General features: G+C 36.9%; 1 protein-coding gene and 1 long non-coding RNA gene across 7 annotated transcripts in view; one reads left to right on the plus strand and one right to left on the minus strand.

Moving 5' to 3' along the window:
- On the minus strand, nt 1–2636 carry LOC127447408 (uncharacterized). The gene is made up of 3 exons (XR_007898381.1): nt 2178–2636; nt 1066–1179; nt 1–546 (listed from the first exon to the last, which is right to left on the minus strand). It is a non-coding gene; the product is annotated as an uncharacterized LOC127447408 (long non-coding RNA).
- Nucleotides 2637–3081: 445 nt separating this feature from the next.
- The window catches only part of LOC127446728 (lysine-specific demethylase 6A-like), an 85364-nt gene continuing 71000 nt past the window's right edge, over nt 3082–17445 (plus strand). For 2 of the 6 annotated variants that reach the window (XM_051707861.1, XM_051707865.1), the window contains exons 1-4: nt 3082–3586; nt 3723–3786; nt 14118–14226; nt 14325–14374. In XM_051707861.1, coding sequence (XP_051563821.1) covers nt 3411–3586; nt 3723–3786; nt 14118–14226; nt 14325–14374 — 399 coding nt within the window. In that variant the 5' untranslated portion in view covers nt 3082–3410. The remainder of the gene's footprint in view (nt 3587–3722; nt 3787–14117; nt 14227–14324; nt 14375–17445) is intronic. The other 4 variants (XM_051707860.1, XM_051707862.1, XM_051707863.1 and 1 more) reach the window with 2 other exon arrangements.

The following is a 17445-nucleotide window of genomic DNA, read 5'->3' on the forward strand; positions in this document are numbered from 1 at the left end:
ATTATTTGTATATTGTTGAGTGTAATTATGTGTATATCAGATGTTTAAATTGTGTTGTGTTAATTTGATGTTATTGTAAATTGGTATATGTCTCATCACTGTCACGACTGCTATGTTGATTGGAACTGCACCCAAGAATTTCACACACCATTGCACTTGTGTATATGGCTGTGTGACAATAAAGTGATTTGATTTGATTTGATTTGATTTTTAGTTGGGTGATACCAACTCGTACAACGGAGGGGGGACTTCAGTTTTTTGTCTCAATAAGACAGACTCACAGCCACACAATTGCAAGGTATCTCAAACGAAATTACTTTCAGCGTTGATAAAAATTTATAAACAAGGACAGATGCATGATGGGGGGGGGGGGGGGTCGAATCACCCCCTTCAGAGCATTGGGTGGGACGTACGTCCCCCGTCTCCCCCAATTCTACGCCAGTGGTTTTAACCAATAATGCTTTCTGTATTGGAGCTGGAACCACTGAGTTTTGGAGCAGGTGAGTCAAGTGCTCAAAGTTGATGGGCAGCACACAGGGGAAACATCTGAAAAAGATGGCAATATGTAATAGGTCAATTATCACTGTCAGAACATGATGCTGTATTTTAGGAGTAGACCTAGTAATAGTACCTCCTAAAACATTCACACAAAAGAGCTAAAATGCAAAATTCTAATAAATATTACCTTACAACTGCTTTTATTAAATACATTAAAATTAATGCCATAGCAGATTTTGTACACTGTGTAATATAGGATATTAATTTATGGTTTGTGCTCCTAAGATCATCTAATATGATTCATGTTTTATAAAGACACTATCTGTACTACTGATCTTTTGTAGTGTATAGTAGTGTGTCTGTTTGGATCTGTCATGTAACATTAAGAGTAAAGGTTTTGATGACACATTCCAGTCAAGAAACTTGGTTAAAATTAAAACAGACTCATACAGTCAGCCATGTTAGCTATAAAGCTAATGATCAGGACACTCTACAAATGGGCAATTTTCAGCTGTCAACATTTAACAAGACACTACACGTTTATAACTGGGAGAAAATGATACGAACCTTAAATCACAGTATTCCTCTGATGGCGTCTGTTTCTTTAAAAGTTTGTGGCCTTGGAGCTTATCTGTATGTGCTTGATTCCATGCTCATGAGAGCTGTGACTCCGGCCCCGCCCTGATAGTAAAACGAAGTGATTTGTTGAAGATAGAACATGCTACGATTGAGAGGCCCACTTGGATTTATGTGCACATCTTGACACTAGATTTGTTTCAAAATCGACAAATGCATGTAGTGATCTGTAAATGCACAGGAAGCGATCCACAAATAAATGTGTGTGATTCACAAATGTATGCTGGGTTAAAAAATATATTTGTAAATAATTTTTTTTATTTGCAAATCTCATTTTATTTATTTGTGAATTAATTTAATTTTTGTGAAACTCCTTACATTTATTTGTGGATCTCATTCAAATTATTTGTGAACCTACTTTCTATTTGTAAATCTCTTTCCATTTGTATGTTAATATGCAACAATTCCATCTCCTTACTTACAGCAGGCAATTAAACGTCCGATCATGACTAAAATGGACATTTATTGTTGAATGCGATGAATTTGCACAGAAGCAATACGTTAAATAATGAGGACGATTTAAGACGCAACTTTTCAAAGTTTACTCGCTGATAGGAACTACACACAAATGCATGCTTAAACGTTATAAAAAGTGGCATCTTTAATTCATCACTTTAAAATCACCACAGCTAAAAATATTAAACTTCCTAGTTTGTTGTTGGACGACTAGTGGAGCATCCTGTCCCATTTGTTGAATTGAAAGTTCACGTTCAGTTCGTGACACCTGGCCATTAAAGCACCACGTGGCCACTGTCCGTAACCATATCAACAGCCCCAGTACACACATATGCGCAAGAGTTTTCCCATTTAGGCTTACAAAATCTTAGGAAAAGCTCTTTTATATTATATATTTATACATTATAATATTGTTGCCATGTGTAAATAAATAATTTCATGTTTTTTAACCGTGGATTCTAAATTCTTACAGTTAAATTAACCGTATAATCGCGTCAATGCACACTCTTAAATATTTATACACTGTATCATATCAAACATTCAGAAAAAGCATTAGGGTTAATGTTTCATAAATAATTTACCCTTACCTGCTCATCTGAAATGCCTGTCTGCTTTCCTCACCATGAAAAATAACTGATCATTTCTATGGACACCTTGAACAGCTTCACTGACTCCACATATGACTCGTGTTATGTATTTCTTGTGGTCTAAATTCATACGAAAGTTTTGTGTGGGTAACAGACCTACAGACCGAAATTGCACGTTGTCAGCCACTGAATGTCTTGTGAGTTTTATTCCTGCAGGGGGCGGTTGATGCTCTGAACAACGAATCCTCCATTCATCCGTATTTAAATCTAAGAACGCTTTATATCCATTTGGAGACATTTTACACTGGATACTTATTTTTAATAAAAACTGATAATTGCAAGAATTCATACCTGTGAATAAAAATCCACCTCAGCATTATCTATAAAATATATATATATATTTTTAAATCCAGTAATAACAAACGACTGAGTTCATGCATCCTGGCCAGCGCTGAGAAAAGTAACAGGTAACACGTGCAACTGCTGCGTGTTGGGCGATACCAACTCGTACAACGGAGGGGGGGGGCTTCAATTTTTTGTCTCAATATGACAGACTCACAGCCACGCAATTGCAAGGTATCTCAAACGAAATTAATTGATAGAAATATATAAACAAGGACAGATACATGATTTGGGGGCGGGGGGGAACAAATCACCCCCTTCACAGCATTGGGTGGGACGTGATTCCCCCGTCTCCCTCAAATCTAAGCCAGTGGTTTTAACCAGTGGTTTTCTGATGTTGGTGTTACGTAATCATAATACATCCAGGTGAGCCAATCGGCAGCAGGCGAAGATCCGGCTTAAAGTTGAGGGTGTTTGTTATTTACCCTCCCCCTTAAAAGTTCATATGAAAAAATGGATCCCAAGACAAGGCCAATCACGTGGTCACCATCGAAAGCAATGATTGGTCAAAACTACAGAGAAGGCGTTCCAACGGCGGCGTGGGTTTGCTTGAGTGACACAATTATAACAAGTTTGAGCTGGCGACTAGGGGCAAGTTTGAGATATTACTAAATATCAGTTTGCCGTCAAACCTTGCAGTGTGCGTTTTGTATGCATTTTGGTGTTCCGGCTAACTGCGACTCATTTATGTCGAGGACAATGTGAAAAAGCGGGTGTTTAGAGGAAATTATTTTCCTTGGGAGCTTTCCAATCTATTGTTTTTGCGTTTGGATTCACGCAAAAGGTGCTCGGCTTGCGGTGTGTAAATAATTTCGCTGGAGTTTTTCGTCTATGAAATCGTTAGGAGTGTCGGTTGCCGCTGTAGCTTGCGCTGCTGCTGGTGGTAGTAGTAGTAATAGTAGTGGTGATGAGGAAAAGAAAATGGCGGCGGGAAAAGCGAGTGAAACCGAGGAGGACTTTCCGAAGCTTACGCCGCAAGAAAGGGAACGCTTAGCCGGCATAGACAGGTCAGACAAAGCACCTTTATTGCACTGGCGACCCTTCGTTTATTTGTATGACCTTTCTCCTCGCGTTTAAGCGTTTTAAATGATTGCGGTGCAGGTAAAGTAACACGGAGCCGCCTGTGTTGTCTTCTGTTTGCAGCACTCTGTTTGGATTTCAGAGGCTTCATGAAGATGGCGCCAGAACGAAGGCCTTGCTGTTAAAGGTAAGAGTGCATGTCACTGATAGGGGTCTAGAGACAGATAGACGGATACTTTATCAATCAAGGGAAATTTTAATGTAACGTCGGCCAGACTTTACATGGAAACAAAATTATTTAAAACAGATACAGTTATGCTTGACACTAATGTGGGTCTACAGGCAGATACATTGATACTTTATTTAATCCTATAGGCGAAATTGCAATGCAACAGTAGTCAATCACTATCTTCAGAATACACCACACAGACAAAAATTGCTCTGTGGACTAAAGATGGATAAATGGATATAAACTGTAGTGCAAAAGCTGCCAGACACAGTATACAGTATTGCACAGAGATTAATAATGCACATACAGTGGATATTGCACATGGTATACAAGGATGTAGTCTATACTATGCTCGCCAGTGATATGGTATGTGTAGTTGCTTCGTGCTGCAATTCTTTTTAAATATTAGATATTTGTGAAGTGTTGATCAGTCTAGTTTGCGTGCTAGGGTTCGTGCGAGTCGGACTTTCTGTTGTTTTTGTTTTCCTCACATCGTCAGAGGACTAGACACTTAATGTTTCACATGACGTGTTATTAATCCAGATTGTTGCAAGAGAGGTTTTTTTACGTTGAAACTTGATCACTTGCAGCTTTTTCTGGACCTTTTCCCCCATTGTCATTGTGACTCTTTAATGATGGGTTGGGGATTAATTTGTCATGGGATTTGAGGTGTTTTTATTTCTAACTCATTGGAATATCCCATTTGCAGTAAATATCCGTTAAAACAGCCAAAGTGTTTTTTTATTCAGCTTTATATTATGCCAGAAGGTTCATCTTTCGTTTGGTTCATGATAAACCTTCTACGTGTGTTCTTTCAGCTATCCGAGCTGTTCATGCCAGACCAGGCCAAAGTTGTGAATTATCGAACTTATTTGCCAATGTTAGACCAGTCATTCGGCTCCTTTAGTGTTAAAGATGAATCAGGAATGTTAAAGCTCTGATCCCAGAGATTTAACCGGCTCTGGCTACATGTTAGCATGGTGCTAATCAAGTGTAAACGCTGGAGATGAGTTATATGAAATATACTGGGCTGTTTTCAGTCTTATCTCAACAGTCAGGCTTCCATTAAAGTTATCATCGTTCACCTTTGGGTTTAGAACACTTGTATTTTGTTTAACAAATTAATTTAGGTTATTGTGTGGATTTGAGTTCTTCAGAATTATATAACTCATAGGGGTTGCATGGGTTTCCTGCATTTGCGGACATCATTTCTGGTTACTTGATTTGTTTTAATGGTTGATGCATCCATTGCTTAAGGTATTGATTGTTTGGCTACATTTGTGTAGAGTCTGGATGGATGAACACAATTGTGTATTGATAAACCTGACCAAATGGCAGTTAATGCCATTATTGCCCTAAAATAGTGGCTCGTCTTAGTGCGGTGGTAGAAATGTGTTGAATTTAATAACAAACTGACCACCAGAACTCTTTAATCTTTTATAAGAATTTGATAAAAAATCGAGATTGTATTTTTTTTTGCCATATCGCCCAGCCCTACTTCACGTAAGACTGAAAAATGGAATAAAAAATAAATTAAAAAAAACATGGACAGGGTTTTTCCGGCATTGAAAACTTTTCTGCGGCCGCCCAAGCCGATTTAATGACCTTCATCGTGCGTTTGGCACTTTAAACGTGCTAAATATTTTTCTCATCTGACATACAAATGTTTCACATGACTGTGGCACGCACTGTCTTGGAGCTCCAAAGTGCGCATGAATCCAGCAGGCTTTCTGATATTTGTGCTCCAGAGACAGGAGAGCTCAGAGCAAGATCACTCGCACTACTCAATCATTTCTGACCCAGGAAAACCCCAAATGGAGAAATCTCCACAGAACGAGACAACTCCCAAATAGGACAAGAAAATGAAGGGCTTGTAATTTAAACCGGTGCGACCTCTGTGGTTCACGCGATTGTTAATCACTTGTAATACAAGCAATCTGTTTCACCACCTCAAAAATAAAGCACGCAAAAGAATATTGTGAAAGCCAAAAGATGAACTCTGCATTAATTTGGTCATTTATTTATTTATTTTGTAAGAAGTGATATTTATTTTATTTATTTTCTTCAAGGATTGTTTACTTTCATTGGATTTTTTAAATTTTCTTTGTAGCATTGCTTTGAGAAGATCTTAAGTTTCAGAATCAGAATGAGCTTTATTGCCAAGTATGCTTATACACACAAGGAATTTGTCATGGTGACAAGCTTCCAGTGCAAGATAATGCAATGTATATACATGCATACAAACATATACATTTAAACATGCATACATATAGTGACAAAAAATACGATATAACAAATAAAAAAAGAGAAATAAACAATAGCGCAGTAATGTTAGAATATTTTATAAACAGATATACTGTTATGTGCAGGTGATGTAATGTATTGAAGAAGAGGTAGGATATGTTAAAGAACATAAATTAAATATGGATATAAGTAGGAATGGATGGATTGAAAATTGCACATGGTTGTATTGACCAAAGGAAAGTTTTTGGGGGCAGTTTTAACTTCATGAGGTGAATGGCCTGAGGGAAAAAAACTGTTCCTGTGCCTGGCTGTTCTAGTGCTCCATGCTCTGTAGCGCAGGCTAGAGATACCACATTTGTATGTAGAGTAGCAATATTCACAGATAGCAGTCGTATTTGATATTAATTTGCTTTCTCACTTCACGGAGAGTGTTTGATTTCATGAGGAAATACATTCATCATTACATCTGTGTATTACTGAATGATAATAAGTGCAAAAAATTAAAAGAAAAAGAATGCGCTAAAACCCAGTGCACCATTTTTCTAAATTACACGCAGACATGTTGTTTAGAGTAAATTCTAGTTATTTTAGTGCAATAACTGTAACTGAGCTTCTAATGTGCGTGCTTCTCATAGCTCTCTCCCTGTATGTTGATATCAGACACTGAAGAATTTCGTGTAGGTCTTGTACATGCATTCTCTTTTTAAAATTTCTATTCATACGTGTATTTCACATTAAATCCGCACGTAACTGGCAAAGTTTAAAATCTACAAGCCTAATATCTGAATGTATTTGAAGTGGCCAAACCTCAAAACAGTTTTGACACGTTACAGCTGTCTTTAGCGTCGTCCCATTTCAAACAGATTGCCCAAAAGGCATCTTAAAACATTACGATAAGGACATTTATTCACAAAACTTGCACACAGTTAGTTAGGGATAACATGTCAACAAACATGAAAGAATGGCTTGCACCTGTTTTTTGCACTAATTTGCACCCAAAGAAGAAGAAAAACAGCTGAAAATAAAAAAGACAGCGGGTAGGGAGATGTCGGTGATGTTTTATTTTCTAATTATTTTTTGTCTCCTGCTTACCACTACCTTGCTCTCCTCTTGCGCTCTCTCAATATTTAATTGGCTTTTGCTCATTGTCGGTCTCTTGCTCGTCAGGACTTGTGCGCACACCTGATGACAAGACGTCTAGATATCAAGCTGGTTTGAAATATGTCAAAGTGTCTGCAACTAGTCGGGGCCTGTCACAGGAGTATGTAAACTACACATACCGTTGGTCGTGGTATCTGAGACCTCTCGTCGTGACTCAAAACATCAGAGTAGATGAGCTTGAGTCGTATAGTGTGCACTAGGCTAGAGCCACAATAAATGCCAGAAATGATTGTTTCTGATGATAGAAAATCTTCAGAATGGACAACACTGGTTGCTTCACATCTTTGCAGTTTTTCCCCATAAGATGGACAGGAGAAATGCTTAATTACCATCTCAGCTGTGGGCCAGATATTTTGAGGCTATGGTGGATCTGACAGGGCTGACGGAAATGAGCTCTTCAATTAGTGATAGATGTGTGCATCCCTCTCTCACACTGCTCGGCTCTGTTGTGCTGTCTGCCTTCCACTGCAACTCTTCCCACAAACTAGCCATGTCTGTCAAAACACAGTGATCCAGATACAGCCAGCATCACTTCAAAGACCTTGTGAGCACAGCAGTTAAATGAATGCTTCCTCTTAGTTTCACCAGAACATGTATTAAAGTGTTGAATACAGGTTTAGTAATTACTGTGACAAAATAATTGTATCTACTAGATGTTGTCCATCTAAAAAGTAAATGTTGGCTCAAGATGAGCAAAAATGTATGAAACTAACTTCTGTCTTACAGTGTGTTTCTTGTTCCAAAAAAACTAAATTCTCACATAGACTGAGCTTTTTAAACAAGCACCAATCAACCAGTATATCATAATCTGCAGCCTAATGACTGTTTTAGCATTTTAGCACACCAGGAGAGAGACATACTAATTTAAAGGCTTTGAAGTTTTGCTCAGTGTTCTTGTCTATATGTTTTGCTTCATTAGAGTTTAGTGTTCTGGACTGTGGACTTATACAATGAAAGAACCAGTGTATTTAACCTTATTCTGTGACCTTCAGTTCAACTCATGTGACTTTGTAGGTGTTTCAGAGTTTCTCTAACAGCAAAGTGTGCACAAGCAATAAGACCACTGGCTGATTTTGTTTTTTTGCTAAATTAATACATTTAGAAGGATGGCTCTTTCTGTAGTTCCATGTTGGTTTGTACCTCTACCATTCTACCAAGCCAATTAAAAAGAATCATTAATAATGTACTATTAAGTCATTTGCCTCATTCATTTTTATGTTAAAGTCACCATGAATTCAAAATTGGCAATCCTTATTTTCATATTGGATGTTGCTGTTTTTATTATAAACGATTTATTTGTGCACGTCATTTATTTTTTAAATGGTTTGCCCTCTTAATCTTTAATCAGAAACTAGGGCTGCAACTAACGATTATTTTGATAATCGACTAATCTAACAATTATTAGAACGATTATTCGACTGTTCGGGTGATTATTGCAGTGATTAATCATTAGCTCTAAACCGACTATTCAGCTTGTGCCCCGACTTAAAAGGTTGTATTAAACGTGCTTACTTACAATAAGGGACAAAATCATCTTTTAAAAATACCTCTAAATGACATTCACTGAATTAAAGAGAAAAAATACTTTTTATTATGTTTAATTCAGTAAAAATGTCACTACAAAAAAATCCTATTATTATCAAGTGTATTTGTCTTTTTTCCCCATTTAAAATTGTCTAAAAATCCTTAAAACAAGATACATTTACTCGAAGTAATATATAGATATTTAGACTTGCTTTAAGAGAATGTATCTTAAATATAAGTGTATTTTGTATATGTGTATTTTTTCACTTGGTTATACTTCTGCGAGTGCAATAAAGACAAAATACACTTATATTCAAGATCTGTTAAGTCTAAACATCTTATATGCTGCTTCTCAGGTGAATGCATCTTTTTTTTTTTTTTTTTTAAAGGATTTTTAGATATTTTAAAATATTTGTATTTTTAATATTATATTCAACATTCTCAGATAAAAAATAAATAATTCTTCTTCAGTATAGCTGCTAAAGTAAATGTACGTTGTTTTAAAGGAGTTTTAGATATTTATATTGGAAAACAAGCCAAAACAAAAACAAACAAATTTTTTTTTGCAGTGTATAATGGGGCGAAGATTACCTCTCTCACCTTTTTGTTCACTTCAATCCATTTTTAACTCACAAAAAAACAAACTCTCTCTTATTAATAAAGCTGCGTTTTGCCAATTTTCTTCACGAAAAGAAATGCACAGTGACATATATTATGATTCAATAAGTTGCCATCGCGTTATAATCTAGCTGCATTAAGCGTGCGCACTTGAGGGACAAGCGTCCCCGCAACAGTGTACCTCAGCCGGGTGCAGTTTCAGTCTCTTCCCCCATAGATCGGGACACTTTGCGCAACTCATAGAAGAGGCGCTGACCGCACAGAGAAATGCCAGTTTCCTTATTATTTTAACTTTAATAAAGCTATAACGCATTAAATAGAACTGCATTAAAGATGTAATGCCGGGGTGTTTCCTTTAAAGATGCTTGACATGCAAGTTTTGCTTAAGCTGAGCGTCAGCTCCGGCTCTGCTTATTCCACAACAAGAGTGCTTCTGTATTTACTTATTTTGTATTTTTGCATTATAATTCCCTCATACTTTGCAATCTACAACACCTGAAGCTGTTTGGAAAGTTTCGAGTGCGTCTGGACTGTGAGATGTGTTTTCTTCCTCTCCACAGTCAGGCGCGAGCTGCAGTGCTGCTCTTGTGTCATTAACGTTTCATATAATCTTATGTTACGTTAAGATCAAACGACTATTCGACAACAAAAAATTTTGTCGACAATTTTTTTATAAAATCGTTTCAGCCCTATCAGAAACAACAACTTGCCCCCCCCCCTGCAACATCTTCTCTTATCTGCTGACGTAAGTCCTGCCGCGAGGGCTGAGCAATAAGGTTGACCAACAGCCAGATGAGTTTCAACCCCTCCCTGTCATTCATGAAACAGTTGCAGCAATTAGCAAACAACTTGGCAAAAAGGTATATTTTATGTTGCTCCCCTCCCCAAACCCTCTTCCCTATCCCCACACAACCCTGGTTGCGTGCCCGCTGGCTTGTATTTTTACACTTCAAAGGGGGAGGAATAACAGAATTTTCATTTGTGTTGCGAGGACAAGTGGTTGGAGTTTTATTTATTTTGTACAGCTGGAGATTTCTTGAATGTAGTACAAGTGAGTGTTCTTTATTCATTATGTTTGGTGTATTGTGAATTTTTTAAATGTTGTTTTTTTTTTACTCGTTTTTCATTCATCTGTATTGGCACAACGGCTTCCGCAACATTGTAAACAATGACTGCGATGTGCTGTGTGCGTTTGTGTTGTCACGGTACCAAAATTTCAGTAGTCGGTACCGATACCAGTGAAATTTCAATGTTCTCGATACCAATTTCGATACCACAGAAAAAATTTGCTAATATGAATGTGCTATTGAACACACTCCTTTAGCCTAAAGTTATATTTCAATGTAAATAATAAATTAAAAGATATGCATGTTTCCTTCAAATGTTTCTAACACTTGTTTGTTTTTAAGCAGTGCCCTACTGAAATCGGTTTTATTTTTCCCCCAAATCCTTTTTTTCTTTTCTTTAATTATTTTTCCAGAATTCCATGTTTGAAAGTTTTTAATTTCATTATCAAAATGGTGTCTAATCAAACATTTTCCTTACATTTTTAAAAACTTTTAACAAGCAAATAATAGAACAATTACATACCATTGCATTTTTAACACTTTTATTCAGTACAAAAGTACTCTTGCTTGTGATATATTGCTCAATTTTATTATTAATACAATCATTATTCATTAATCATTAATTTTTATTATTATTAAAATAATAATTGTTTTATTTTTACAGTATTACATTTTACTATACAGTTATAATATATTTCTGTTGCCATTTCTTCAATTTCAGGCATTTAGCTTTTTATTATGAATCGTGCTTTTATTTTGACGTGTTTTTGACGGAAGTTTAACATCTTCGGATAAACTGTTCGCTACATGGCCCAGTGTGATCATTAAAGCGCAAATGCTGTGATGTAATTTATATAAAAATAACGCTTCCGAGTGGATTAGTGCTTTGTCATCTCTCATACAATGCGAATGATTATCATAGTCTGTGGAGTTTCCAGTGTATGAGTGGTCTGCTTCACACATTCATTTAAAGCTCATGCAGACTAAGATTGCAGCATTCCGCAGTTTAATAATCACACTAGGACATGTCATGATTTTAATTTGATTAGTTGTGCATTTCAGTGTAAAAGGAGTAACAGAGCATGTCGTGTATCAGTAAAACAGTGTGCAGGTACCGAATTAAGTCTGTGCTCGGTATTACCGGTACTGTAGAATCACTGGTATCGTTACTTTTTTATTTTTATTTTAGTACCGACTTGGCACCGAAGTACCGGTACTTTTGACAACACTAGTGGGCTGGTTATGTTGTAATGATGACAGTTTGATCATTCGCTTCTCAAAACTTTAGAAAAGCTGGCCGGTATTGGGATCACTTCTCAAGTTTTCCCGGTAAGCAACTCTGACATGAGCAGCACGGTGTATAGGTGTGCGAGTGTGTGTGTGTGGTGTAACGGTGGCGGCCCCTGTACTAAATTTAAATTAATAATTTTAAATAAAATTCGGGTGCCAGGCAGGTTTGGGCCCGTCAAAATGAATACCTTTAACACAGACAGCTCTAAAAGCCACCAATTACGTGCGTTATATGTATTTTAGAAAATACATATAATGCCACTCCACTTTCACACAAGAAGTGCAATCAGTGGCTATGAAAAATCCAGGCCTCACTCTCTGGTGATATGCACTGTCAAATTTGTCCTTTTGTTGTTTCTTCCTCTCTCCTCCGATCGCGTTCCTAATCCACATCACAGTACACAAAATCAAACTTTCTTTCTCCTTACACAGCTTGGCACACCTCAATTTCACTACACCCCAGTTTCAAATCTCTCTTCTTTCGGTGAACGACCTCTCCCCTTTTCTTCACTGTTACCTTTATTGTTACCTTTATTGTTGACACCTGGTAATCTAATGAGCAGCCATTTTAGTTAGTGGTGGTGGATCCTTAAAGGAACAGTATGCAGTTCTGCTCCATCACAGTGGCTGTGAAGTAAAGCCTATTGGCTATTTTTAAAAATAGGACAAGTCGTTCGACATGTCCCGCCCCACTTCCTGTTTCAGTTGGTAATACATCACAACAGCGTATCGAGCAGCACTCGTTAAGGCACTTCAGTGTGACTTTAAACTTGTTACATATGGTGTTTTTAAATAGCAAGTTTATAAGTAAATATTAAAGCTCAAGTGTGTAAATTTTTTTTTTAGTGTAATTATATTTCCTTCTATCCCAGCTTAATATGCAGAGACAACTATAAGTAAGCCATTCACAGGTTAATTTCTCAAACGGTAAACACTGCGTAAACTGCTCTGTGGCGCTTTCAGCAACCACCGTATCTCAACAGTTAGGGGCGGGATTATCTCTTTGTTTGATCAAGGGCAGATAAGGGGCATATTCTGAAAGCTGTTTTGAAAATATTGTAATTTTTGCAATTCCATTCGTTGGCGCAAGTATCGCAGAAATTACATCAGCTGTAAAGATTTAGAAAATCGTAAACTCGTATATTCCAAACCTGTACGGCTGCTGTTAAATTGGGAAACAGGTTAAATGTCACTGACCTGTCTTAAACTACAAAATATTCCTTAAAACTAGGTTCAGTTATTGCAGATGTGGCAAACATTATTTTGTTGATAAATAATCTGAGATATATGTTTGAACTGCACTAGATCAAGCTAGTTTTTGAGTACTCAAAAGTGACAGTAATCATTGATCATGATCATGCATGATGTAACTTAACACCTATACATGAACATGTCATAAAGTGGCACCAATTTTAATATTGTGATTGCTATAGCAATATTCTTGAATTCACCTTGGATTCATCTTGGATTGATTCTCTCTGAAGAAGCATGCACAATGCATTCTTCCTTTCAAACTGCTATAAATGCATTTGGCAGATGCTTTATCCAAGGTATACATTTAATTTGCATGTTCTCTGGGAATCGAACCCATGATCTTTGCATTGCCAGCACCATGTTTAGCTACAGAAACAAGCATATGGACTGTATGGAGCGCAGCTGAATGGAACAGTATGCAGGGTCTTGACACGTTTTTAAAAGTGTTTTCAGACACATTTTTCAAATAACTATTTGAAACAATGTATTAAAAATACTATGCTAATACATGCTTAAGCAAGTTGCGATGAAAATAGTTGTGCACACTTAATTTGCAGGATTAGCAGAGAGACAACACTTTCTAAGAGTTTTTTTTCCCCCCCAAAAAAGTTGGCTAGCAAGTCTTTACAATGACAACATGATGCCTTAGGCTTTGAGTTGACCATTATTTGTACCATTTGTAACAGGTCCTTTAATAATAATATAATAATTTAATGAAAATAAATGCTTTGCAACGACCAACGATGTCCGTCTGACGCACATGTGCATAGACAAAAAAACTGAATAAATGGCACAAATCCCTACTTATGCAATTTACCTGTTTTACATGGGTTACATATACTTTGGATCTCTTGTTAAGATACATTATATATCAGCCTTATTTTACTACAAGCATTGTTACTTCTGGTCACTCAAAACAGCTCACACTGAATTTGTTATTATTGTCTTACTCATTAGACAGTGCTGTTTCCTGTTACTCTAATGTGTCTGTATGGATAATTTGCCAATAATCTCAAATTATGTGGACCATGAAAAAAAGGGTTTAAAAGGTTTAAATAACAATTGCTTTATCCTGTTTTCCAGGTGCACATCCTGACATTGAATGTTTCATATTCATTCTTCTCTTTACAGGCTGTTAGTTACTATGACATCTACATTTTAAAAGCTGAAGGAAAAGTGGAGCCAGAGGTGTTTTGCCAGTTAGGTCACTTCAACCTTTTACTGGAAGATTACCCTAAAGGTGAGTTCTTAGCTCTCAGAAATAATTTATTGTCTCTAATTTTATTGTCTTAATCTGGTCATCAGTCTAAATCAGTTTCTTTATTGTTTTCTCCTTAGCATTATCTGCATACCAGAGATACTACGGTTTACAGTCAGACTATTGGAAGGTGAGGGATTCTTCATTCACTTAAGCTCGCTGGCCCCTTTTACACCTGGTCTCAGTTGATAAGATCACATGTAGACGGCACTAAATGCAGTTGTGAACAGGGGCCAGTGTGTCTTAAATTCATTGTGATCTGATCACTCAAACCATTTCCATGCTGGGTATGGATGCATGTGTCCCACATCGCAAAGTGTAAATTCAACAGCATCCCGGATAACATTGAAGTACTACCTATTCATGTTAAATGCTTTAAATTAAACCAACAAGTTGACAGAAAAAGTTGGAAGAGTCTTAACATATACAGTATGTGCACAAGACTAAACAGAGCATTATTAATATGCCTGTTATCAACATTTAGTGTCACATTAAACTAAAATGTATGTAGTCACACAATGACCTTAAAATTATGGTTCACAAATGAAAATTCTGTCATCATTTACTCATACCAATGTTTTTCCTACCCCTTATGACTTTTTTTTTTTTCTTCCATGGAACACAAAAGTAGTTTATCAGAATGCTAGGGATGGTTCACTTTCATTGTATGGAAAAAAGATGCAGTGAAAGTTAATGGTTACTGAGGCTGTCAGTCCCTAACATTCTGCCTGACATCTCCTTTTGTATTCCACAGAAGAAAGTTATAAAGGTTTGGGCAATCAATAGGGTGATTAAATTACAATTTTGAGTGAATATCCCTGAAATCAAAAGCATTAAGGTGCATTTGGGGTGCATGTTAACACCAGCTGTAAAGTGACATGTTTTGGCTAGCCACTTTAGATCAGATCATCCAAAACAGATGTTTATACCAGGTGTAAGCTGGGCCACTGATTCCATTATATGTGAAAGCAATGCAGTTTGATATGTCTGGCTAGGTATAGCGGTCAGTATTAAGAAGGAATTTGGCTGTGGAGCAAAGACGCTGGAGAAGTGTTGGACTCTGACAGTTCTAGGGTCCTTGCACTGTTTTCTGCTTTAGTAAGAGTGACATTCTTGGCTGATAAATCTCCATAGCAAACCAAACTTTAGCAGTGCTAGAGTCCTTTTTGACTTTTGGCTGTCAAGTGTAGCAGCGTCATCTCGCACATATCTGGTGCTAAACATCAGCATACGGCTAATAGAAGTTGCTTTCCAGTAGGGCTGGGTGATATGGCAAAAAATCTTGATTTTTATCAAAATTATGGATAATTCACGATTCGGTTTTTTCAACTTTTAAATGTACTCCAACATGATTCAAATTGCATGTTCTTTATTAGAATGCAAGGCAACCTGGTTAGAGAAATCCAAGTTCTTTTCATTATAGGAAACAAAGGTGTGCAAGAAAAATGTACCACAGGAGGAAGTTTTCAACAGAGTGTAAATTTAAAATAAATTAAAATCTAATAAACCCAGATGTTCAGAAATAATAGAATAAGAAAACTGCAAAATAATTCTTAGCCAGTGTAGGTATTCATTTTATCTAAACCAAGTCTATCTAGAAAGTGATCTAGAAATCAATATCTATAAATTATCAAGGTTATCTAGAAAGTACTCATTGTATACCAAACAATTTGTGTGTATATTCATAAACTCCTGCAGATAGGGATGCACCCTCTAGCTGTTTACACTGAGCAGCGCAGCAATGTGAAATAATGTATTACAATTCAACTTGCAAAGTTTGTCAAAATGATCGCTTGCCAAATGTTGTACACTTGAAACACGTCACAGAACAAAGAAATAATTAGCAATCTATCTGAATCATCATGGCAAAAGGAGCGGCAGATGTTTGATTCTCCTATATATAGCCTCTCCATGGTTTGAAATGAAGCGCCCATAACGGTCACTTAACTAACGCTTTTTTTTATGGGTAAAAAGATAAGAAATGAGACCGTTCATCAACATGCGCACGCCGAGGCCAGGTATGGTCTTAAGCCGGTGTATATGTGCATGATGGACGAAGCTGAGCTACAATCACACTGTGTACAATCGTACTGGGAATATTACCGCTGTCTTTTTTATCAGTCTCCTTGTTGTTAACCTTTTACGTTCATTTGGAATGCGCCACACGTGCAGCTGATCAGATCGGGAGCGGCATTAAGACAAGTGCTATGAATTCTATTTCTGTTATTCAGCCTTTTGATTTACAACCTAACTAGTGTTTGCCATTTTTTTTTGCAAAATCTTGATTTCTCGATTTTAAGAAAGAACAAAAAAATCGTGTCAAAATGCAAATTCATATTAATCAGAAATCAGCCCTACTTTCAGCACAGTTGAACTAGTGTTTTAGATCCTTTGAGTTATTTGGCTGTTCTTAACCATTTGTACTATAAATCACATTTTTGCACTGTTTAGTTTGGACAACCAAATGAAAAGTCTGCCAGTGGAAACATTACAGACTGCAGCTGTAGAATTCAAAGATTTTCTACTTTCTGCAAAGCTGTTTTTTTTTTTTTTTTTTTTAACCTCAGTTTAGGAGTCGATACTTATTTATTGTTCTCAAAAGGAAGGCACATTTTAAATTTGTGCCTGCTCTGAAGGGGTTAAAGGTTCTGTCTCAACAGTTAGACAGCTGTGTATGATTTGTGCAGGTGTGAGAAGTGAGCCGTGTGCAGTACTGTCAGCCTGTCAGTGATGCACCATGTGCTTGCTTGCGCTGCTGCAAATAGTCAATGCTCCTCCAGAGTTTTCTTTCTGCGCCTGTCCTGACTTCACACTGCTGTCCAAGGTCTTTCGAGACAGTTGTTATTTCGAGGTAGCAAATAAGTAGCAGGCGCTGTCAGGCCTGTCGTTGAAGCCCCAGATCTTTGTTGCCTTCCTGATTGGAAGTCGAGCAAAAATTTAGCTAGTTTGCATTCGTCTACAATGCAAAACTTGGTCTGCATTTTCACAAGTCAGTGTGCAATAGATGTTACTAGATTACCACTATGCGTAATTTTTATATTGTAAACTTTATGCAGGTTTTAATCATAATTTGTGCTCTATGGTATGCATGTGTAGGCCCTACATGTAAACAAAGGATAGGCTATTTCACTGACCAAAAAAACTTATAATGGAACAGTAATGTGTCTTATACTCACTTATTGACGTCCATTCTATGTCACT

Source organism: Myxocyprinus asiaticus, chromosome 10 (assembly GCF_019703515.2).
Source record: "Myxocyprinus asiaticus isolate MX2 ecotype Aquarium Trade chromosome 10, UBuf_Myxa_2, whole genome shotgun sequence".
Classification (NCBI taxonomy): domain Eukaryota; kingdom Metazoa; phylum Chordata; class Actinopteri; order Cypriniformes; family Catostomidae; genus Myxocyprinus; species Myxocyprinus asiaticus.